The following is a 22046-nucleotide window of genomic DNA, read 5'->3' as shown; positions in this document are numbered from 1 at the left end:
CACACTGGTCAAGTGTCAGGGTTCACGAGGTCATCTTTGGCAAGTGCGTGGAGGATTCGGGAGCCTGGGACTCGGGGTCCCAGCCTGCCCAGGGCAGAGGGACCATTCTCAGGGCTGCTTGGAAATGCTCCCCCACCCCTCTGGAAAGGCAAGGATGGCTTGAGGGGCGGAGGCTCAGACTGGCTCCCCTCCCCTCCAGGGTGTCCCGGGGTCAGTGAGGTAGGCAGGGAAAGGAAACCCAGATGCATTTTACGTAGGCACAGCTGGAGGGCCCACCTGCCTGGTGCAGACAGGCCCAGGAGGGGGCACTGCCTAAGGTCACTTGCCCCTGGGGTTGGGCTGCCCTGCACAATGGCGTTTGCATGTGACTCAGAAACGTGGGACACGGCAACCCCTTCCCAGGCCAGGGGTCCCAGTCCTGCCATACACAAGCTGACCAGATGGTGTTTCTTGAGTCGGCAGTAGATTTCCTCAGCAACCTCGAAGCCGAAACCTCAGCCCCCTCCCTGGTCCCTAGACTGGCGGCTTCTGACCCGAGCCTGCCCCAGCCCAAGAGGGGTGGGGTGGTGCTTGGAAGGTCAGGACCGGCCAGGCAAAGGAAGGCCTGGAGCCTGCCGGGGACTCGCCCAGGGCGGCCCTGTGACGGTGAGGGAAGGGCCCAGCTGCAGGGCAGGGGGACCAGCTTCCTTTCAGAGGCATGCAGGAGTCAGGAGCAGTTTTAGGCGTCAGACCGGCGTGAGCTGTTGCAGCTGTCCACACTGTGGCTTCACACTGCCACCTCGGCATCATCCACACCCACCCCTAGGGCCTCGGCGCCCCCGTCTCACACAGGTCGGGCGTCATCCTGCCTCCAGGCCTCGCAGGGGCCGTGCCATCTGCCAGACACTACCCCTCCCCTCCTTCAGGTTTTCGCTCAGGTGTCGCCTCTGCGAAGGATCCGGACATCACATCCCACACCGTCCTCGTCCCCTTTCCTGGCCCTGGAGGGCTGTGTGGCGCTCGCCACCGTCCACCAGACGATACAGCTACTAAACGTAACGGCTCGGTGTTGGGCGCGGTGTCGGTTATCTGCCCGCTCGGCCGTCTGCCCGGCCAGGGCGGGGCGGCCCGTTGGCTCCTTTGTGATGAGGTGCTTAATAACTATTTGTGGAATGAAGAAATGAATGAACGAGGAAACGCATTCAGTGCACAGAACACGCCGACCTGGCAAGTGGTGGCCGTGGGAGGGACGGAGGAGGGAGGCAGGGGCAGCCTGGCGCGGGGGGAGCCGGGGGCTTGCGAAGGAGCCGTCAAGACTTGGGGTCGAGGCTCAGAGGGGTGGGGTCCGCGCCGTCCAGGCCTGGTCCTGGGGGGGCAGTTGCCCGTCGCCTCTTCCGCTGCCAGGCGTGGCAGGTCCTCAGGCCGGGCTGGTCTGCCTCCCGCTCGGCCGCCTGCCCGGGACTCTGGCGGCCTGCCCGGACTGACATCTCCCCAGTGCGAGCATCAAGGCTCCCCCTGCAGCTGGAACACACATCTGCCTGGGGCGGGCCGCAGCCTGGCACTGCCGCCCCTGCCCACCCGGCCTCTTTCACTGGCCCCGCCTGCCCGCCCACCTGGCATCGGGTCTGGCTGAGGGCACAGAGTGGCCCCTGGGGGCTGGACCCACCCGGGGCGCTGTGGGAATTTCCTGGGCTCCAGGCGGAGGCGGCAGGCTCAGCCACCCTTCAGTCACTATCGAGCACCTGCCACGTGCAGAGACAAGTCGCGTCTCCACCTTTACCGTGCTGATCAGGCGGGCGGCAGGCTGGAGGGTCCCCGGCCAGCGCCCACCCTTCTCGATGCCCCTCTTCTCCTCTCGTTCTCTCTCTCCACATCTCCATCGCCCTCTTCGCGACATCGCCGTCTTGGGCCTGGGGGGACACAAAGGGCTGAGGACCGAGTCCTGGCCTGTGTCACCGTGTCGCCCTCACCACCTGAGCTCCAGCCCCAGAAGCTGAGCCTCAGGTGTCTTCCAGGGGCAGGGGCTGGCTGGGGCAGAGGAATGCGTGGAGTGGAGCTGTGGGTTCCCTCGTGGGCTCTGGTGGGAAGGGGTGCAAGGTCCTGGGCCACCCTGTGGCTCCAGATACATCCCCGTTTTAAAGCTCACCAGCCTTACAGGAGACCGTCCCCCACCGTGGTGTAGGGCGCTCAGTGAGGAGGCCGCAAGCACCCTTGGGTAGCTCTTGCTCCTGGCCGCACCCCTTTTCCTCCTGTGCGGGCGGTGGGGGAGGGGCGCCTGTAGGCCTGGAGACGGGCCCGATGACCCCGCTTTGCCCCTCCCCACACAGCACATTCCCAAGGGGCTTTGTTCAGGGCTCTGGAGTCGAGGAGCCTGGGCTTGGTGGCCTTTAAATTCAGCCTTTTATTATGGAGATTTTCGAACCTACAGAAAGGAAAGAGGCCAGCACGGGAGCGGCCAGGCGGGGTGCTCCGGACAGAGGCGAACCGGAGGCCCCTCGTCAAGGTCGCGCGCAGACAGGCCCTGGTCCCGCGGCTGAGCTCGATGACCTTGAACGCGTCCTTCGGCTTCGCGGGCCTCAGTTTCCCCTTCTGGGACGAGCCCTGGTTGGGTCTCTCGAGTCCAGGGCCGTGTGACCTTGGGCTGTCCCCGACCTCGCAGCCTCAGTTTCCCGGAGCGCGGCTGTGGTGAGATGCGCCCCGCCCGGAGGGGGCGCGGGCAAAGGCGGGGCTCCCCGCCCCTCCCCTGGGAACGAGGCTCCGCCCCCGCGGCTCCGCCCCACCCCGCCCCCGCCTCCCCCTCCCTCGGGCTCGGGCCGGCGGCGGCGGCCGCTGCGCTCCGCACTGCCCGGCGCCGCCTCGCCATGGACGCGCGCGGGGGCGGCGGGCGGCCCGGGGACAGCCCGGGCGCGACCCCCGCGCCGGGGCCGCCGCCGCCGCCGCCGCCTGCGCCCCCTCCGGGCCCCGGACCCGCAGCCCCCCAGCAGCCGGCGCGGGCCGAAGCGCCGCCCCCGGAGGCGGCGGGCGAGAGCGGCCCGCGGGCCCGGCTCCGCAGCCGCGACAGCTCGTGCGGCCGCCCGGGCACCCCGGGCGCGGCGAGCACGGCCAAGGGCAGCCCCAATGGCGAGTGCGGGCGCGGCGAGCCGCAGTGCAGCCCCGCGGGGCCCGAGGGCCCGGCGCGGGGGCCCAAGGTGTCGTTCTCGTGCCGCGGGGCCGCCGCGGGGCCCGGGCCGGCGGACGAGGCCGGCAGCGAGGAGGCGGGCCCGGCGGGCGAGCCGCGCGGCAGCCAGGCCAGCTTCCTGCAGCGCCAGCTCGGCGCGCTCCTGCAGCCGGGCGTCAACAAGTTCTCGCTGCGGATGTTCGGCAGCCAGAAGGCCGTGGAGCGCGAGCAGGAGCGCGTCAAGTCGGCGGGGGCCTGGATCATCCACCCGTACAGCGACTTCAGGTACCGCCGCCAGCAAGGGCCGGCCGGCGCGGAGGGGGCGCGGAGGGCGCCCCCGCGCGTGACCTCGGGGCCCCTCGGTGACCTCGGGCGCGTCCGGGACCCGCCCCAGAATGACCTGGGCGCGCGAAGCTCCGCCTTTGGAGGGGCGCTGGGAGGCGCGCGCAGACTCCCGCCGTGACCCTGGCATCCCCCGCTCTGCCGGCCGCGGGACCGGGGTCTGGGCGCGGAGGGACGGAGAGGACGAATAGAGGGGAACGTGGGCGCCCGGGAGGCGGCGGAGCGGAAGGGAGGAGGAAGGAAGGGCGCCCGCGAAGGACGCGCCCCGGAGAGGCCGGTGGAGAAAGGGTTAAGAGGACACGGCGCGCTCTCACGACCTCCACCTGCGCCCCACGCCGCAAAGAGGCGCGTCCGGGTCCCGGGTCGGGTATTGCGCGAGGAGGGGGCGCTGAGCGCGCTGGGGTCCCAGGGCTGTGTCTTCGCTGAGCCACTGCGCGGTGTGCACATGTGTCAGTGGGTGTGTAGATGTTGATACGGGTTAAACCGGTTGATTGATGGGTGGGAAGGCTCAGGAGGCCGGGCGCAGGGTCACCGCTGTGTGTGTTTGCGGTTCTTGTCCCTGGGCGTGCGCTGCGTGGCCTGCTCGTGTGGACGGCGCGTATCACTGCAGACCGTGTGTGTGATCACCAGCATGTGACTGCGGGGGGGCGGGGGTCCTGGGGACCTGGGCCGAGTAATGGGGGGAGGCGTGTCCCTAGGGGCGTGTCTACGCGGTGGGCCACTGGTATGTGTTGGGGAGAGACTGGGGTTGTGCGTGATCCCGGCTGTGCACCAGTGGGCAGTAGGTGTGAGCTGTGTGCATGGTGTGCGCGTGTGAAGTTATGTGTACGTGCATGGGGGCTGTGTGGGACGCGCCCCGGCCGCCCGGCCCGGCGCTCGGGGCGGGCGCGGCTTCAGCACCGCGGACAGCAGCCGGGCGGCTGCTCAGCGCCAGCCGGCTCTCACGGCGCTGCGGGTCCCCCCGCCAGGCCGGAGATCCCCCACGTCGCGGTCTCCACTTGACACCTGGGGCAACTGAGGCCCAGCGGCACACAAGTCCGGGACAGGGGCTGGAATGAAGTCCTGGGTTCCACCTCCTCACGCCGCATACCTTCCCGGGGAGGTGAACACAGCCCTGACCAGTGTCTGGGGTTTTGAGGCCAGTGGAAGGCGGGGAACCCAGGGGCAGCCCAGATGGGGTGCATCGGGATGGTCTCCACCTGCATGGGGACTCAGGAGTCCTCTGTGGATGGTCCTGGCTGGCAGGGCTCAGGTCGGCGTCTCGGCCGTTCGGGTCAATGAAATGGGGAGTTAGTAACAGCTAAATGAGAAGGGACATTGTGGACACGGTGAGCGAGGGGGATGGTCGCAGAAGGAACCCATTTCCCCGTTCGCTCCAGCACCTCCGCCTGCAGCAGCCCCCCCCCCCCCAGTGGTGGGCGGCCCCGGGCTTTCTCTTGGCTGCAGAAGAGGTGGTGTGGGGCTCCCCTTCCTGTGCTCCGTTTAGCACAGCTGCCTGTGGACCACGTGATCTGAGCTGGGCAGAGAAATGTAAAGTGGGATAAACAAGGTAGGGTGGCCTGGAGTTGGGACTTGGGGAGCCACCGTCAGATTGAAAAACTTAGGGTGTTGCCAAGCCGGGTGCAGCAGACCCTCTATGACCCCATGCTTTTGGACCCGGGCCCCTTCCAGACCCTTCTGACTCAAGACCGAGGCAGACCCCAAGCACAGGAGCAGAGCAGCGCTGGCCGAGCCCCAGCTGGGCCCGGCGCCGTGGGAGCACCTTCCGAATGTCGACTCGCGCCAGCTGGGAGGCGGGCGCGCAGCTGCCCGCACTTACCCGTGAAGAAGAGGGCACAGAGAGGTGAAGTCTCTTGCCCAAGGCCACACGGGTCGTCCGGGCGGATCAGGGACTCGCTCCTGGGCAGGCTGGGCCCTGCGTCAATGCTCTTGACCTCTGGGCAGCCTGGCCTCTGGCCACACCGTGCCCAGGCCAGGAAGACGGGGGAGCAAAAGACATTCTGGGGGCTGTGCAGGATGTTGGGGGTGCCTGGGGGTGCGCCCTGGGGCCTCCGTCTGTGTGTGTGTGTGTGTGCGCGCGCAGTGGTGGGGAGTGGCCTTTCTGGATCCCCTTGTGTTCCCGAACCTGGTGGTATCAACACCTTCCATCCTCACGCTGCACCTGATTTAAAAGGACAGCGGCTCCGGGCCGGCCCCGAGGGTCCCCGCCCAGCGCCGCCCCGTCTCCGCTTCCTTGAGTTGTGAGTCGTTGCCCACCAACGGAGCCCGCCCCACGCAAACCGGCCCGGCCCCAGCCGGGCGCCGAGAACGTGGCAGTTACCCTTTGGTGAACGGGGCTGTCCTGGCTGTGCCTTGTCCTGTGCGGGCCCCGCGGGGCGGCTGGGAAGCAGGGGCCCTGGCAAAGGGTGCCGGCCGCATCAAGCCAGCGCCTGGCCTCGAGCCGTCTCTGGGCCTCCCTGCCTTGGTCTCCCCAGCTGTGAGACGGTGGTGGTGGAGGGGGGAGGGCGACTGGGCCTCGAACCTCGCGCCTTCCTCCTTCCTTCCTGCCGAGTGACAAACCTCGCAGGAGCTGGTCCCCCGCCGCGCTGCACCCCCAGGGCTTCTCCCGGCTCACGCGGCGCCTCCCCTGGTCCCCCACTCGGCGCCTGCCCCTCGCTGCTTCCCGCCGGTCCTCACGTCTGCCGACCGCCCACTCGCCTTTCCATTCCACGTTGCCTACTTGCCCCGCAGCCCCCGCCACGAGCATGAGGGTCAGTCGAGGTCCCCATCACAGTGGGTGCCCACGACGTCTCCGAACTCACCAAGGGACACACGTGGGTGCTGGGCAGGTCTGGGGGAGCTCCGGCCCGAGGGGTGGAGTCCCCATCTCCCTAGAAAGAGTTTGGGCAAGTGGCTTCCTTTCCGCCTTTCCTCTCGCTCGAGTCCGTATGAGCCTCTGACTCGAGTCTCTCTTGCTGCTGCCGGTTTTGGTTCATTGTTCCTAAGCCGCCTGCTGCTGGAGGCCTGGCGAGTGAGGACAGAGCCGTGAGGCCCCTGCCCTGGCCCTCAGGGCAGTTCAGACGAGGCCGCGACCCGTGGACACTGACCTGTGTCTGCGTCGCCCGTTCCGCGGCCCCCAGGGGACGGGAGTGTTTGGGGGGGCTGCCTTGGAGAACCCGACAGGACCGGAGACCCCGTCCCGGTCCCAGATGGCCTGGAGGATCAGCGGGAGAGCTGGATGGGGACTCTGCAAATCCCTGCATTAGCTCGTGGGAATAAACCCCACATCGTCCAGAGTGAGGGTGCTGAGGGGCAGGGCCAAGGGTCCCCCTGGCTCCAGACCCAACGTGAAGGCACTCAGAGTGGGGGGCGGGGGACAGACCCATTCCCCAGGCGGGAGGGTCGGAGGCTAGGGGTGGCTGAGGCCTCCCTCCTCGCTCCGGGGGCTTCCTGCCAAGATTGTGAACCTCTGAACCCTGAATTCCCTGTTGTAAAACTTCGTGTCCCCAAGCCTCCTGCATCAGCACCCCAGGGCACGGGGCGGTTCAGGACAGGGCTCCAGGGGCCTTTCCTTAGGCCCCCCCTTGCTCAAGCCAGATCCTGCCTCACTCCCCCACCATCAGCAAACCCACCCCGAATCCGGCCAGCACAGGTCACCCCATCTCCTGTCTGGACACTGCCTTCTGCCCTCCTTCTGGCCTTCCGGCTGCCAGCAGGCGCATCTCAAGATACACGTGTCCATCTTGGCCCCTCACTGGAAACCTGCCCTGGCTGCAGCCTGCGAGGCCCCGCCGCCGTCTGCCTCCTTCCTCTCTCTGGTCCAGCCCCAGGCCGCCAGCCTCGCTGGGAAGGGGAAACCTGAGTGCGGCCACAGAGCCCTTGCCCTCGTTGAGGGTGCAGCGCCTCCCACACCGTGCCACCGGCTCCGGGAAGCCCTCTCTGCCCACCCTGGCTGAAGCATCCCTTTGCTTTAACTGTGTGTGTGTGGGAGGCCCGTCTCTCCCGCCCAGGCCGGGGCCCTGTGGGAGGGCAGGTCCGTCTGGCCACCATGCGTCCTGGCGCACCAGTGGCCCAGTCTGCCTGCCTCAGGACCCAAGCCGCGTCTTCCCCCAGGCGTCTGCCTCTCATAATCCCTGACGCTGGCTTCTCCTTAACTCCACGTCCAGGGCTCAGGGCTCAGGCCCCTGATCCCCTCTCCGCTCACCCTTAATCACCGACCCGGCCCCTAATCCCTCGGATTTGCCGATGGTAATTCCTCGTGCATGGCCGTCCCGAGCTCACCGCGTCCCCGACCGGTGGCCGATGGCAGCGGGGCCCTTACCGTGTGCTGTGCCTCGGTTGCTCTGCACGGCCGGGCAGCTGCTGGAGCAGGCCTGAGCCCGTGGCAGCGGCGGCCGCCGGGCCCCACTGAGGCCGCCAGCCCGTGCGCGTGTGCCTGGGCGAGGGTTGGGCTCTCTCCGTCTACAGCGAGACCCCGGCCTCATCCGTGCCTCTCTGGCCTGTGAGGCTCCTTCTGAGAACAAGGTGTGAACTGGCCCATCCATCCGCTGCCCTCCTGGACCAAGCAGCCGGGACCTGGGTGTTTCCACAGAAGCTGGGGCCCCGCGGAGGGCACCACTGTTACTCATTAGGGAAAAATCTTCAATGCAGGGCTTAATGACGGTTATTGAAGGCTCTGGGTAGCTGAGGGCTCGCTGCGCAACCCTCAGTGGGGGAGTTTCGGGACAGCCAGGTCGTAGACTGAGGGCAGGCCCTGGGGACAGCGGGCCTGGGTCTCGTTCCTTGTCCCCACTCACTGGCTGGGCCGCCTCTCTGTGAGGAAGACTGGCTGTGCCCTCGCCCCCAGAGAAAAGGGAGAGCATGTCTCTGAAGAGTCGCATGTCGCGGATGCTCTCACGCTCTGGCCATTTAGATGTTTTCCAGGCCCCTGTGGCTTCCAGCCTCCCCTGCCCCCAACCCCGGCCTTCTCAGCTACTAGCTCCTGTTTGCTGTTCCCCAGCAGGCGCCCCAAATGAAGGGAGGAGCAGGGGTGGAATGAGGAGCTCCACGGAGGCCGCCCTGGGGGGCGGGGGTGCGAAGCAGGCCAGCAGACAGGGGGGGCCCCTCAGTCCCTCCCTCCGGGTGTGAGACCCTGGGCTCTCAAGGGCGAGAACATGGCGCAGATCAGGGCTCCGAGCCCCACACTTTGTCTAGATTCCGGCGAGATCAGCTCTGGGACGTCTCGCAATCATCTGAGTTTGCCCATAACCCCCACCCCCAGGCCATGAGCGGAGGGTGCCCACGGCCACTCAGGAGGTTCACGTGTGGGCAGGGGCCTCCAAGGGTGCCACTCCCTGGGCTCCTCCCGGTGGGCAGAAGAGACCGAGGCTCGCGGGGCCTGGCGGGACCTGGCCGAGGTCACACCTGCCAGTGGGCCGGAGCAGTGGGTGTCGGCTGGGCCTGGCTGCCGCCCCCACAGTGTTAGGCATTGGGTCCCTTCCAGCCTTTGGCTTTCGCAGACCGAGCTGCTGTGAACATGGTGCAAATCAGGTTTTGCTCTCTCTCTTCCTCTTGGACAGTTTCCTGGGGATCCATCCCCGGGAGCAGCGCACGGCCGGCCCGCGGGTGCTGAGAGCTCGTCTCTCGCTGTGCTGCCTGGGAAGCAGCCAGTTGACAGCGGCTCAGAAGCAGGGGCTCGCGCTGCCGAGCCAGAGCCGGGCACCAGCCCTTCGGTTCCATGCCAACGCGCCCGGGTCCCGCCAGGCCCCGCGAGCCTCGGTCTCTTCCACCCACCCGGAGGAGCCCAGGGAGTCACAGCCCCTAGGCTCCTCCAGGCACTGTCCGAGTGGACGTGGGGACTCTGGCCATGATGGAGGGGGGGCCCTGCACACACCCGTCTGGAGGTTGAGGACCCTGAGAGACCTGAGGGCCTGCGATGACCTGGGGAGGGGGCTCTGCCCACAACAGGAAAGGCGAGAGCAAATAGTCGGCCGTTCGGAATCTGAGCCCCACCTTCGCCTGGGTCTAGACAATGCGTGGGCTCGGACCCCCAGCCTGGGCAATGCTCGTCACCGCGACCCCCGGGCCTCCGTGGGTTTTTTTATAACACTGACTTTTGCATAAAACATAAAATGTGGTATTTAACCAGTTACAAGTGTACCATTAAGTAGGATTAAGAACAGTCACAGTTGTACAGCCAGCACCCCATCCATTTCTAGAACCTTCCATTTTCCAAAACGGAAGACCTCTCCCCCTCCGCAGCTCCTGACGCCCACGCGCCCACTTCCTGTCCCCGTGGACGCGCCTGCTCTGGACGTGCCGCGTCGGTGCAGTAGCACGCCGCGTGGCCTCGTGCGTCCGGCGTCTCACTGAGCCTCGGTGTCCAGGGTCCGTCCACGCCGCGGGGAGCGTCGGCACCGCCCCCCTTTCGTGGCCGCGTGGCGCGCTCCGTGTGGACGGGCCAGGCGGCCAGTGTCCACCTTCTGCTGCTGCAAATCTGCTGCCGTGAAGCTGGGAGCACGAGGCCCCGGCGGAGGCCCCGGCGGAGGCCCCCTGGGTCCACACCCAGGAGCGGAATTGCTCGGTTGCGTGGTGACTCGGTTTAATTTTTTGAGGACCCGACAGATCTCGCTCCGAGTGGTTTGGACCCACACCTGCCCATGTGGCCTTTGCCGCATCTGTACGTCCCCACGGGGGCCTTGCTCAGAACGCCCTGCCTGGCCATCAATAGATATCCCTTAAAGGGACAGGCCTTATCTTGAGAGTGCTTCCCAGGTGGGATTTGGGGTGGGCCTCGGGACTCGTGTCCACTCGGACAGTGCCCGGAGGGCCCCGGGTGTGCGTGGGGGTGCAGGCCTGGTCGTCACTCCCTCAGGGCGTTTACCACAGTAAACGTCCCGGCGGTCACCAGGCCTGGTCACTCCGGTTCCCCCCACGGCCTCAGCCCTTGACTCTGGCCCTGGCCGGCCTTGGCATCTTTCTCCTTGCTGGACCGGCACCCCTGTCTCCCCCCGGTCTGTGGCACCCAAGGGTGCCTCCTGAAATGAAAATGCAGCCAGTGCCCACGTGGAGGCTCCGTTGCTCAGGGTGGCATTGGGGCCCCCACCCCCGGATGCCAAGCTGCCCTGTCCAGCCCCCAGTGCCCCGCGGTCTGCGGGCAGGCATGCCCCGCGGCCCTGCCCCCACCCCCACGCCCCGCCACCCGCTCCTCTCAGCTTGCCCCCCCCTTGTCCTTTGGGCACCAACCTTGTGCCACACACATTCGCCCTTTTGGTCGAGGGAACATTTAACCCATTTTTGAGCGACCTCGGGCCCTGTGAGATCTCATCCTTCTCCACCGGGAGGTCAGAGCTGGGCCAGCGGAAGGGCCTGGAGCCGGGGGAGCCCAGCGGGCAGCGGGGTGCTGTCCGAGGGGTGGGAAGACTTGCTGGAGGCGGAGCCCACACCAGCCATGAGCTGGGGCCAAGTGTCAGTGGGCAGGGCTCCCAGGGCTGACGGCTCTCGTCCCGCAGGTTCTACTGGGACTTCACCATGCTGCTCTTCATGGTGGGAAACCTTATCATCATCCCGGTGGGGATCACCTTCTTCAAGGACGAGACCACGGCCCCGTGGATCGTGTTCAACGTCGTCTCGGACACGTTCTTCCTGATGGACCTGGTGCTGAACTTCCGCACGGGCATCGTCATCGAGGACAACACGGAGATCATCCTGGACCCCGAGAAGATCAAGAAGAAGTACCTGCGCACGTGGTTCGTGGTGGACTTCGTGTCCTCCATCCCCGTGGACTACATCTTCCTCATCGTGGAGAAAGGCATCGACTCCGAGGTCTACAAGACGGCGCGCGCCCTGCGCATCGTGCGCTTCACCAAGATCCTCAGCCTGCTGCGGCTGCTGCGCCTGTCCCGCCTCATCCGCTACATCCACCAGTGGGAGGAGGTGAGCGCGGCGCGCGCGGCTGCGGGGCGGGGCCGCGGAGGGAGGCCGGCGGGGGTACAGGCGCTGCGGGGCGGCGAGGAGGGGGCTCGCGCGGAGTCCCCGGGGCTGCCGCCAGGAGCCTGTACGCCGCAGGGGGTGGAACCTGGCTTGGTGGCTGCCGTCTCGGGAACACAGTGCAGACCTTTGACACATCCGCGCCAAGGCCTTGGAGCTCAGGGAAGCGAAGTCACGCCCCTGTCCCCCAAGACGGGTCCATTTTCTGGACGGCCTGTGCCCAGCGATGTCGCCCCCATTTTCCAGAGCAGCAACAAGGCTCCGAGGGGAGGTGGGAGGCGACAAGGCTGCAGGACGGGGCGGTGGTCCTGGGAGAGGGGAGTGGGGGCACACGGGGGCACATGGGGGCACACGGGGGCCAGGCGGGCAACACGTAGTCGCCTGCAGGACACTTCATTAGCTGGAGAGGCAGCGCGGCCTCGTGGGAGCGGGCGGGGCGTGCGAGTCTGGCAGGGGTCGCCGTCCTCGCTCACTCGCCCACCCACCCCAGATCTTCCACATGACCTACGACCTGGCGAGCGCGGTCATGCGCATCTGCAACCTCATCAGCATGATGCTGCTGCTGTGCCACTGGGACGGCTGCCTGCAGTTCCTGGTGCCCATGCTGCAGGACTTCCCGCGCAACTGCTGGGTGTCCATCAACGGCATGGTGGTGAGCGCCCCGCCCCGCCCGCCGGGGCCCCGCCCATCCCCGCCGCGCCCGCCCAGAGAGGTCCCGGGGCGCACCCCTCTGGGACCATGGACAGGCAGCTCCTTGGTCACTCCAGTGGCTGTGACAGCTTTGATCATCTCCTTGCTGTTTTTTTCCCGATTGGGTCCACCTTCTTATGTACATAAATGTATTTGAAAGACAAGCGGGACGTGTCTCAGGGGCCGTAGGAGAACCATCCACGGAGCGACACCCAGTCGCCAGTTACTTCCTGGCTGGGACGCACGGACAGTCTCGGGTGCGGGGTGGTAGCCTCTCTCCCGCCCCCAAAAGGCTGCGCTCGGCGCGCGTGAGGCGAGACGCTGCGCGCCGGGCGGGAGCGGGGCCGAGGATGGGTGAAGGGGAGCGAGAGCAGAGGGGGCCCCCTCGGGCGCGCGCCGGCGCCTGGCACAGCTGCCGGGCTGAGGCAGCTCATTGTCTGGCCGGACACCGGGCATGCTGTCCTGTTTCCTGAACGGGCCCCACTGCCCCCCCAACCCTTCCCGGGTTAACTGAGGACTGCGTGGCAGTGGCGGGGTGGGGGGGGCATCCTCTGGGTTCAGCCTGATGCCTCCACCTTCTGATCGGATTCCAGTGTCCCCAGCTCACCGTCCCCAGAGTCCCTGGAACCTGCACACCCTCTTGGCCTCACAGACACTCTGATCAGAGGCTGCAGAGGGGTAGGGGCTCCTGCGGCCCCAGGGCCAGACTCTGGCCCCTCTGAGCCCAGGTTTTCCTAAAAGTGAAGCGTGGAGGCAGCTTCGGACTCGCCCCTGCCTCACTGCGACCCGTGAGCAGTTTATCTGGAAACAGGGTGCTCACCACCTCGAGGGCCCCCGGGGCGGGGGTGAGGGACAGGCTGGGGGGGCCCTTGGGGTTGGGGCTCCTGGCCTGAGAGCTCCTGCCCACCGCCCGTGGCCTTGCAGAACCACTCGTGGAGCGAGCTGTACTCCTTCGCACTGTTCAAGGCCATGAGCCACATGCTGTGCATCGGGTACGGGCGGCAGGCGCCCGAGAGCATGACGGACATCTGGCTGACCATGCTGAGCATGATCGTGGGCGCCACCTGCTACGCCATGTTCATCGGCCACGCCACCGCCCTCATCCAGTCGCTGGACTCCTCGAGGCGCCAGTACCAGGAGAAGGTCTGGGGGCCCGCCCCGCCATCTCCCCCAGCTTCAGGTGGGGGGTGGGGCTTCTGGAGGGGTCTGTGGCCACGGTTCCGAGTGGAAGCTCCTCAGGCAGAGGGAGCAGCTCTCGGATAGACAGGCCAAAGAGGGGGACAGGAGCCAGGGGATCTGACCAGGGCAAGGCTGGTTCATGGGGTATCAGGAAGCTCCTTGGTTGTTGGGGGTGCTGGGGGACCTCTCTAGGAGACAGGGTACATGTGGGGTCTCTGAGCCAGCTCAGGAGGGGGCTGAGGCAAGGAAGGCACTGACCAGAGTCCAAGAGGCCTGGGGTCACTCGAGGACATGCGGGTCAGGTGGGCCTACAGGGGAGGCCTCTGGGGGAGCAAGGATATTCAGCCACGTGGACCTGGCCTTGGGTGGGAGGAGCCCCCATGGGGCTCATTTGAAGGCAGGGGACCTGGAGGAGCCGAGGCAGAGCAGGCGCTGGCCCGCCAGCCGGCGCCTTCTGGAGTGAAGCCTTGACGTCCACTCCGTGCCTCGGTTTCCCTCCCTGAGGCCAGGGGTGAGCCCGACCCCCAGTCCCATGCTGCCCCTGTCTGTATTGCTGCCTGGCGGCAGCCCTGGCCACAAACACCCCCACGGATGCTGGTCGGGTCGGCTGGATCAGCTGGGCCCCATGCCAGGAGCCCCGGCTGTCCGGAAGCCATGGGCATCACACCCAAACATGAGCTGGTGCCGCCACCCGCCTGCCATCACGGGTTCTGCTGAGCTCAGGGCAGCTGTGGCTCCGCGGAGCTGGAGCAGAAACAGCGCTGGGGCGCCCCGGGGGTGCCATCGTGGGGCCGGCAGGACCTGGCACCCCCGCCCTGTTCAGGAGGGGCTGAGCAGGTGGTTTATGGAAAAATCCTGGAAGAGAGGTGCCAGGGCCACAGGCAGAGTTGGGGGCCTCTAAGACCGGGGTCCGGGATGGGGGTGGGTCCTGATCCTGGGGTCGGGTTGCCAGATAAGTTCTGGACGCCAGGACTAGCTGAGGTTAGTGTGGGCTGGTCCCCAATTCCGCAGGCATCCACCGGGCTTTAGCGTCGCCGTCTGAACCCCAGCTGTGCTGGGCGCCTGTGCGCGGTGCGGGGGGTCACCCCCGCAGCCCTGCGACTGACAGGCCCCGCCCCCTCTCCCCACAGTATAAGCAGGTGGAGCAGTACATGTCCTTCCACAAGCTGCCCGCCGACTTCCGCCAGAAGATCCACGACTACTACGAGCACCGCTACCAGGGCAAGATGTTTGACGAGGACAGCATCCTGGGCGAGCTGAACGGGCCCCTGCGCGAGGTGAGGGCGGGCGCGGCGCGGGCTCCGCGGGCGGCGCACGCAGCCTGGCGCCTGGCGGGCCCCCCTCCCCTGCCGTCCCATTCGCCCCGTTTGGGGTCTGTGTCAGACAAGGGCTGCGGGCGGAGGAAAGGCAGCCGGAAGCGGGCCTGGTGCGGCTGGCGGCTCTTGGCGTCCCCGGGCTTGTAGACGGGTCACCCTGACCTCCATCTTCCCATGGCCTCGCCTGTGCGTGCGTCCCTCTTCTTAGTGGCCACCTGTCCTTGGATTTAGGACTCACCTACTCCAGTGTGACCTCATCTTAACTAAGGACACCTGCCAAGACTATTTCAACATAAGGTCCCACTCCCGGGGCCCCGGGGGTTGCGACTTCAACACATTTCGGGAAATGAGTAGGCCCCGAGCACTGCGTGAGCCCTGCCCTCGGGGAGGTCTGGAGGGAGAAGGCCTGGGCGGTGACGTCTGAGCAAGGCGTCTGTGAGCCTGTGGCTGTCCCTGGTGGAAAGCAGCGAGCGCGGAGAGGAGACGCTGAGGAGGGCTGGGGACGGGGGCCCCGCGCGGCTGGGGGACCATTCCCACGCATTGCTTCCTAGGGAACAGCCGCTGGTTAACGTCACGTAAAATGTTTAATTGTTTGATCATTATTTTTATTCATTCATTGCCAGCACCTTGTAGACAACAAAATGCATGATTCAGTGGTTTTTTGTATATTCGGAGTTGCTCAGCCATCGTCGCCGTGTAATCAAGGCCACAGCACTCTCAGTCATCCCCAAGGAGCACCACTGTGCCCGCGAGCCATCATGACCCCCCCGCCCCCGCCAGCCTGTATGTGATCATTATTTAAATGTTTACACAGTGCCAAAGTCGAGCTGATAGAACCACGTCTATATAGTAATTTTCTAACTTCTGTTTTGCCTCTCCACCCAGTTCTCTCCTGCCGCAACCGCCATTTCCGGTCCGCGGCCCACCTCGGCCCACCTGTCTGCCACGCCCCTCGCCCCTTCCCCCCCCCCCCCCCGCCCGCGGGCAGGTGCTGCGCCTGCGCGAGTCTTGCCGCTTCTTGCCTGTTTTGCTCTTGCATTTGTGGGAGGGACTCCCGGAACCGGGAAGGGGGCCCAGGGCAGGGGGCCCAGGGCAGCATCTGGCCCCACTGGCTCCCTCTGAGGGCCTGCCTGCTTCCGCATGCCCACAGGTGCGGCAAGACAGCCTAGGTGAGACGCACCTCCTGGCAGCCCAGGTGCACTTCTTACATGGGGCGGGATCCAGCATATTTTCCTGTGTCCAAGGGCTGTTTTATTTGCGCTTCTTTTTCTGTGAACTGTCCATAACTATTGCTTGTTTTCCTAAAAAGCTTCCGGCATTTTTAAAGAAAATCTTTGTACAGGAGGACTTTTAACTCTTCGTCATAGAAATCTCCCTTCCAGGGGCCGCTGGTGTCACCGCTTGGGCACGTGGGCTGCTTCGATGTCTCGGTTCTCACTAGCTATGCCGCAGTGAACGCAGCAGTGTGTTTGTCTTTTTGAATTAGCGTTTTGGTCTTCTTCGGGCGGATACCCGGAGTGGACTTGCTGGGCCATCGGGTGGTGTGTTTTCGATCTTCCGAGGCACCTCCAGGCGGCCTTCCACGGTGGCTGCGCCCACGGCACCCCCACCAGCACCGTGCGCGCGGCTCCCTTTCCTCGGCGTCCTCGCCAGCGCCTGTCATTTGCTGGTTTATCGACGAGGGTCATTCTGACAGGCGTGAGGTGAGAGCGCGCTGGTTTCCAGCTGCGTTTCCCTGATGATCAGTGATGCCGAGCGTCTTTTCCTACAACCAGTGACCCTCTGTGTGTCCCTCCGGGAGAGATGTCTGTGCAGGTCCTCTGCCCGATTTTCCATTGGGCTCTTTGTTTTCGCGTGTCGGGTCATATGAGCGCCGTAACATTCGGGCTGTCAACCCCTGGTTGGATGTATCATTGGCCAGTCTCCTCTCCCCACCCGAGGGCTGTCTTTTCGTTTCGTTGATGGTTTCCTTCGCTGGGCGAGAACGCTAGTTTGATGAAGTCCGTTCGTTTGCTTTTTTCATTGTTTCCTTTTGCCGAGGAGCTACGTCCATACGGTATGGCTGAGACCGCGTCAGAGTTTACCGTCTGTTTACCTCCAGGGTTTTTTGGTTCGGTTTTACGTTACGTGTCTAATCCACCGGCACTTGGTTCTGAACGTGGCGCCAGAAGGTGGCCGGTTTCGCCATCGTGCGGGTGACCGGCCGGCTCTGCCTACAGCGCTCGCTGGAGACCTGTCTGCCCGCCGTCTGTCCGCGCCTCCTCTGTCCGAGGTCACTGGACCGCGTGGACCAGGCTTTGTCTCCGGTCTCTGTTCTGTCCACCGATGTGTGTTCTGACTGCGGGAGCTTAGTGTCAGTACACACAGACCCGGGGCAAGCCCCGGGACTGCAGCCTGCTCATTAACGTGCTGTCTGCCGCTCTTCCAGAGTGGCCCGAGGTGGCCTCTGGGAACGGTAGTCTGTTTGGTGGTCTAGCATGTCATCTCTCCTGGAGAATGTTCCATGTGCACTTGAAAATCATGTACACTGCAGTTTGGGGATGACATGTTCTGTAAACGTGTATGAAGGCGAGCTCATCTCACGTGACATTGAAGGTCCTTCTCTCCTCGACGCTGTCTGGGCGACCCGGCCGCTGCCGTGAGGGCGGCGGCAGAGCCCCGTGCTCCGCCGCCGGCCTGGCCGCCCCCTCGTGTGCGCTAGAGCTCCTGCACGTCCTCAGTGCCCGCGTGGGGCGCGCAGCCGTCCCCGACTGCTGCGTCCTCGTCCTGGACTGACCCGTCTGCCTTCACGCAACGTCCTTCGTCTTCTTTTTTATATCTTGTTTTAAAGTCCGTTTGATCTGACGTGAATATTGCTACTGCAGCTTTCTTTTCGTTTCTATTTGCACGGAGCGTCTTTTTCCATCCCTTCGCTTTTAGTCGGCGTGTCTTCCGATTTGAAGAGTCTGCGGTAGGCAGCATGTGGATGGCTCGTGCTGTTCACCCCTTCGGCCCCCCGGGTCGTCTACCGGAGCGTCGGGTGCACTCGGTTCAGTGTAATTCTCCACACGCACGGACATGTTGCCATTTCAGTCGATGTTTTCTGGTCGTTTGCTGCTGTGGGGCCGAAACACCCAGCTCTGTGCCTTGAGACGGGGGCCACCTATACCTTAAGGTCCCATTGTGCTAGGTGTGTTCTGGAATTTTACTCCATTCAGCCGGCCCGTCTGCTCTGTGCGAGGCTTTACAACATGGTCTGGTATCTCGGCGGGTGAGTCGCGCCTCCCTGCTCCCCTTTCTCGCGGGCTTTCTGCTGGGTTTGCTCATTCGTCCTAAGTAAAGCTGACCAGCTCCAGTTACGAGGAAGCAAACCTGAGGTGTTCCCACTGGGATCACGGGAAATGCGTGGATCAGGAGGGTTCTCCACATTTACGCGTCTGGCATCTTCGCGATGCTGAGGAGCGCCCTGTCTTTCGGGAGCGTTTCCAAGTTTCCTCTCGCAGGTCTGGATGTGTCTTGGGACCGTCCTACGCAGCTCCTCACGCTGGTGTGAATGGGGTCTTCTCATTCCTCACAGCCTCTGCCCAGAGGCTCTCCTCTGCGTGTACGAAAGCTGTTGGCACCCTGTCCTCTGTGTAGACGTGCACCTTGCAGCAAACAGCGCACGTCGTGAGGGTGCTCGACGGACCTTCTGTAAAATGAAAGCCCCATGGGACCGCCGCCCAGGTCAAACACGGAACGTCTCAGCGCCCCGGAAGCGAAGCCGCCGCGGGCGGCCGTCGGCCTGACTCGCCACGGTGACGCGTTTCGGCGTTGCCGGTGCCCGTGGTTTCTGGCCGCTTGCTGTCACCGTCGCGACGGGCTTGTTACTGCTGTAATTTTGCGTCAATTCCAGGTGGCCAGGTTAAGAGGTGGTACACAGATCACCCTACTCCTCCCCGTCCCGTTCTCTGGTCTGCGGTTGCCTTTCCTCGTCTGATCGCACCGGCCGGCCTTGCCAAGGGAGCGGGACGGCAGGGAATCGGCGTTCATCTTTTCGCGCTCCTGTCTTTGGTGACAAAACCTCTAGTGTTTGCCCGTTCAGTAAAGTGCTGGCTTTCAGGCTAACGCGTTAAGACCCTTTCACAGACCAAGAAATGGAGGGTCCGAGACTGACGCCATCCCAAAGGTAAGGCGAGAAGGAAGAAGAGCTGGACCTGTGCCCTGACGTCACCCCTGCCTCCCGCCCCTCCAGGAGATTGTCAACTTCAACTGCCGGAAGCTGGTGGCCTCGATGCCACTGTTCGCTAATGCCGACCCCAACTTTGTCACGGCCATGCTGACCAAACTCAAGTTCGAGGTCTTCCAGCCGGGCGACTACATCATCCGCGAGGGCACCATCGGCAAGAAGATGTACTTCATCCAGCACGGCGTGGTCAGCGTGCTCACCAAGGGCAACAAGGAGATGAAGCTGTCCGATGGCTCCTACTTCGGGGGTGAGTCTTCGGGGGTGGGGGGCGGGCGGCCACAGGCCACACCCTTTCTGAGGGTGCAGGGGAAGGTGGCGAGGCCACATGGTACTGGCGTGGCCAGTTCGGCCGTCGGGAGGGGTCTTGGTGCAAGGGCTGGAGCAGGCGCGTGGCAGCTGGGAGCCCCGGGGCTGGACAGGTGGCTGGGGGCCGGCCGCTGAGGCGCCTCTGTGGGCTGCACGCAGAGATCTGCCTGCTCACACGGGGCCGGCGCACGGCCAGCGTGCGGGCCGACACCTACTGCCGCCTCTACTCGCTGAGCGTGGACAACTTCAACGAGGTGCTGGAGGAGTACCCCATGATGCGACGGGCCTTCGAGACCGTCGCCATCGACCGCCTGGACCGCATTGGTGAGTGGGCCTGGCTGCCGGCCTCCGCGGGCGCAGGGGCCGCGTGTGGCGGGGTGGGCAGGGCTCGCTGGCCCACAGGAGGCAAGGCCTTCCGGCTGTGCAGGGCTCTGCTCATTTGGCAAGTCCTTGCTGAGCACCTGCCACGTGCCGGGAGGTACATACACATGGCGGACTGTGAGGCTGGCCCAGGTGCCGCCCTCGGAAGCTTCCCTCGTAGCCCGGGCACGTGGGAGCCGTGGGGCTTCCTGGCCGTACGAGTGGCGACCAGGATGAGGTGCCGCCAGAGGCACGTCCTGGGAGCGGGTACAGGGTGTGCAAAGGCCCTGTGGGGAGAGGCCTAGAGTCCAGGGAGCCAGGGAAGCTGGGGGGGGTGGCTGCGGGGGCAGGCAGGGACTGGGCACACGGGGCCCGGCGGGCTGTGGGGGGCCTCCCGACTGCGGACAGGAGCACTGGGAGCCACGGATGATTCTGGGTGGGAAAGCACCTGTCAGACTTGTGTCCTACACGGGTGCCCGGGAGGGAGGTGGTTTTCTGGCCTGGCTGCAGGGAGAGGTGGGGGACCTCAGGACTTGCTGGTGACTAGACGTAAGAGGCAGGGAGATAGTCCCCTTAGTGCCACGTGTGGGAATGAAGACAGTGGCTGGGAAGGCAGGACGGGGTGGGGCGCAGAGGGGTTTGGGGGGAGACTCCCTCATACAGAGAGTGCTCAATACCTGGGTGCACGCGACAGGCATCCAGCAATTCGCTCAGTAGGTGTGTGGCGGATTCGTGGGTGGCACGGGCTTCGAGGCAGCTGCCAGTGCGGCAGGCGCTTCACGGGCGCTCTCCACGCGTGGTCGGCGCTGCGCGCTGGCTGCGAACGGGCAGGTGTCCAGGGTGCGGCTGCAGCCCTCGGGCGCCCACCGCACGGTCGCTGCACACGATGGGCGCCCGACCGGTGCCCACCGTGCACGGACCGTGCGTGCTCGCCGCGTAGAGGCTCTCCATGCTCGCTTCCCAGACGGCGGCTCATGCTCTGCCTCCCGGGGCGCTCGGCACACCCGGCCGACGCGAGCAGCTGCAGAGAGCAGGTGCCGGCGGCTGCTGCCCGCGGGAGGCGCCCAGCGCACGCCGCCGATGTCTGCTGGGTGCCCTGGCAGGTGCCGCAGGCCTCGCCCGCTACTGACGCTCCCTGTCCCCAGGCAAGAAGAACTCGATCCTGCTGCACAAGGTGCAGCACGACCTCAACTCGGGCGTGTTCAACAACCAGGAGAACGCCATCATCCAGGAGATCGTGAAGTACGACCGCGAGATGGTGCAGCAGGCGGAGCTGGGCCAGCGCGCGGGCCTCTTCCCGCCGCCGCCGCCGCCGCAGGTCACGTCGGCCATCGCCACGCTGCAGCAGGCGGTGGCCATGAGCTTCTGCCCGCAGGTGGCACGCCCGCTCGTGGGGCCGCTGGCGCTCGGCTCGCCGCGCCTCGTGCGCCGCCTGCCCCTGGGGCCTGCGCCCACTGCCACCGCTTCTCCAGGGCCCGCGCCCGCGGCCAGCCCGCCGGGCGCGCCCGCCAGCCCCCGGGCGCCGCGGACTTCGCCATACGGCGGCGCGCCCAGCTCCCCGGCTGCACCGCGCGCGGGGCCCGCGGGGCCCGCGCTGCCCGCGCGCCGCCTGAGCCGCGCCTCACGCCCGCTGTCCGCATCGCAGCCCTCGCTGCCCCACGGCGCTCCCGGTCCCGCGGCCTCGGCGCGCCCGGCCAGCAGCTCCACGCCGCGCCTGGGGCCTGCGCCCGCCGCCCGGGCCGCCGCGCCCAGCCCGGACCGCAGGGACTCGGCCTCGCCCGGCGTCGCCGGAGGCCTCGACCCGCTGGACTCTGCGCGCTCGCGCCTCTCGTCCAACTTGTGACCCTCGCCGCGCCGCCCCGCGGCCCAGCAGGGCCAGGGGCGGGGCCTCCATCCAGACCAAAGCCATGCCATTGCGCGCTGCCCTCGCGCCCGCCCACCCGCCCGCCCCAGAAGCCATAGCGGAGACGTAGGTAGTTGTAGCTGGACGGGCGGGCCGGGCGGCGGGCAGCCCCTCCGAGCCCACGCCGACCCATCTCCCCGCGCCCACCCACACTGCCCCTGCCCCCAGCGGTGGCCCTGCCAGCGTGCGAGGGGGCCCCCTTCACCTCGGTGCCTCAGTTTCCCCAACTGTGAAATGGGGACGGGGCCGCCCCGTGGCTCAGAGGAGATGGCCGTGGAGTCCCGCCCGCCCCCGCCCTCGTAGGTGGCCCGCCGTCCGATGAGGATTCGTTCAAGTGCAATACGCGGCCTGCCGGCTTCCCGCTGCCCCATCGCGCTCACGCAATAACCGGCCCGGCCCCCGTCTGCGCGCGTCCCGCGGTGCCCTCCCTGGAGCAGGCACGCGCCGCGCCCTCCAGCGCTGGCACCCAGGGGATGGCAGTCCGGGCTGCACCTGGGCGTGGGGGTGAGGCGGGGGGGTGCCTTCGTGATGAATGTACTGACAAGCTGAGGCAGCAGCGCCCCCACCACGCCCCCACGCCCCACTAACGCCCCACACCCCCATTCCGCGCAATAAACGACAGCATTGGCGCCCAGCCGCCTGCACGTGATTGCTCGGCGA

At 66.1% G+C, this 22046-nt stretch overlaps 1 protein-coding gene across 1 annotated transcript; it reads left to right on the top strand.

The window, feature by feature from the left end:
• The first annotated feature begins 2840 nt into the window (after window positions 1-2840).
• On the top strand, window positions 2841-22010 carry HCN2 (hyperpolarization activated cyclic nucleotide gated potassium and sodium channel 2). The gene is made up of 8 exons (XM_016126591.2): window positions 2841-3421; window positions 10948-11371; window positions 11916-12077; window positions 13040-13258; window positions 14425-14571; window positions 18824-19064; window positions 19283-19447; window positions 20629-22010. The coding sequence occupies exons 1-8, from the start codon at window positions 2841-2843 to the stop codon at window positions 21324-21326; spliced, it is 2637 nt and encodes an 878-aa protein (XP_015982077.2). The 3' UTR covers window positions 21327-22010.
• The last annotated feature ends 36 nt before the right edge of the window (window positions 22011-22046 follow it).

Source organism: Rousettus aegyptiacus, unplaced genomic scaffold (assembly GCF_014176215.1).
Source record: "Rousettus aegyptiacus isolate mRouAeg1 unplaced genomic scaffold, mRouAeg1.p scaffold_m13_p_16, whole genome shotgun sequence".
Lineage (NCBI taxonomy): Eukaryota > Metazoa > Chordata > Mammalia > Chiroptera > Pteropodidae > Rousettus > Rousettus aegyptiacus.
The sequence above is the reverse complement of the archived record's forward strand: the minus strand, read 5'-3'. Positions and strand labels throughout refer to the sequence as shown.

Coding starts and splice junctions, on each gene's coding strand:
- HCN2 (XM_016126591.2), top strand. CDS start 2,841: ATGGACGCGCGCGGGGGCGGCGGGCGGCCCGGGGACAGCCCGGGCGCG. Junction 14,572..18,823: donor TGAACGGGCCCCTGCGCGAG/GTGAGGGCGGGC, acceptor CCGCCCCTCCAG/GAGATTGTCAACTTCAACTG. Junction 19,065..19,282: donor CGATGGCTCCTACTTCGGGG/GTGAGTCTTCGG, acceptor GGCTGCACGCAG/AGATCTGCCTGCTCACACGG.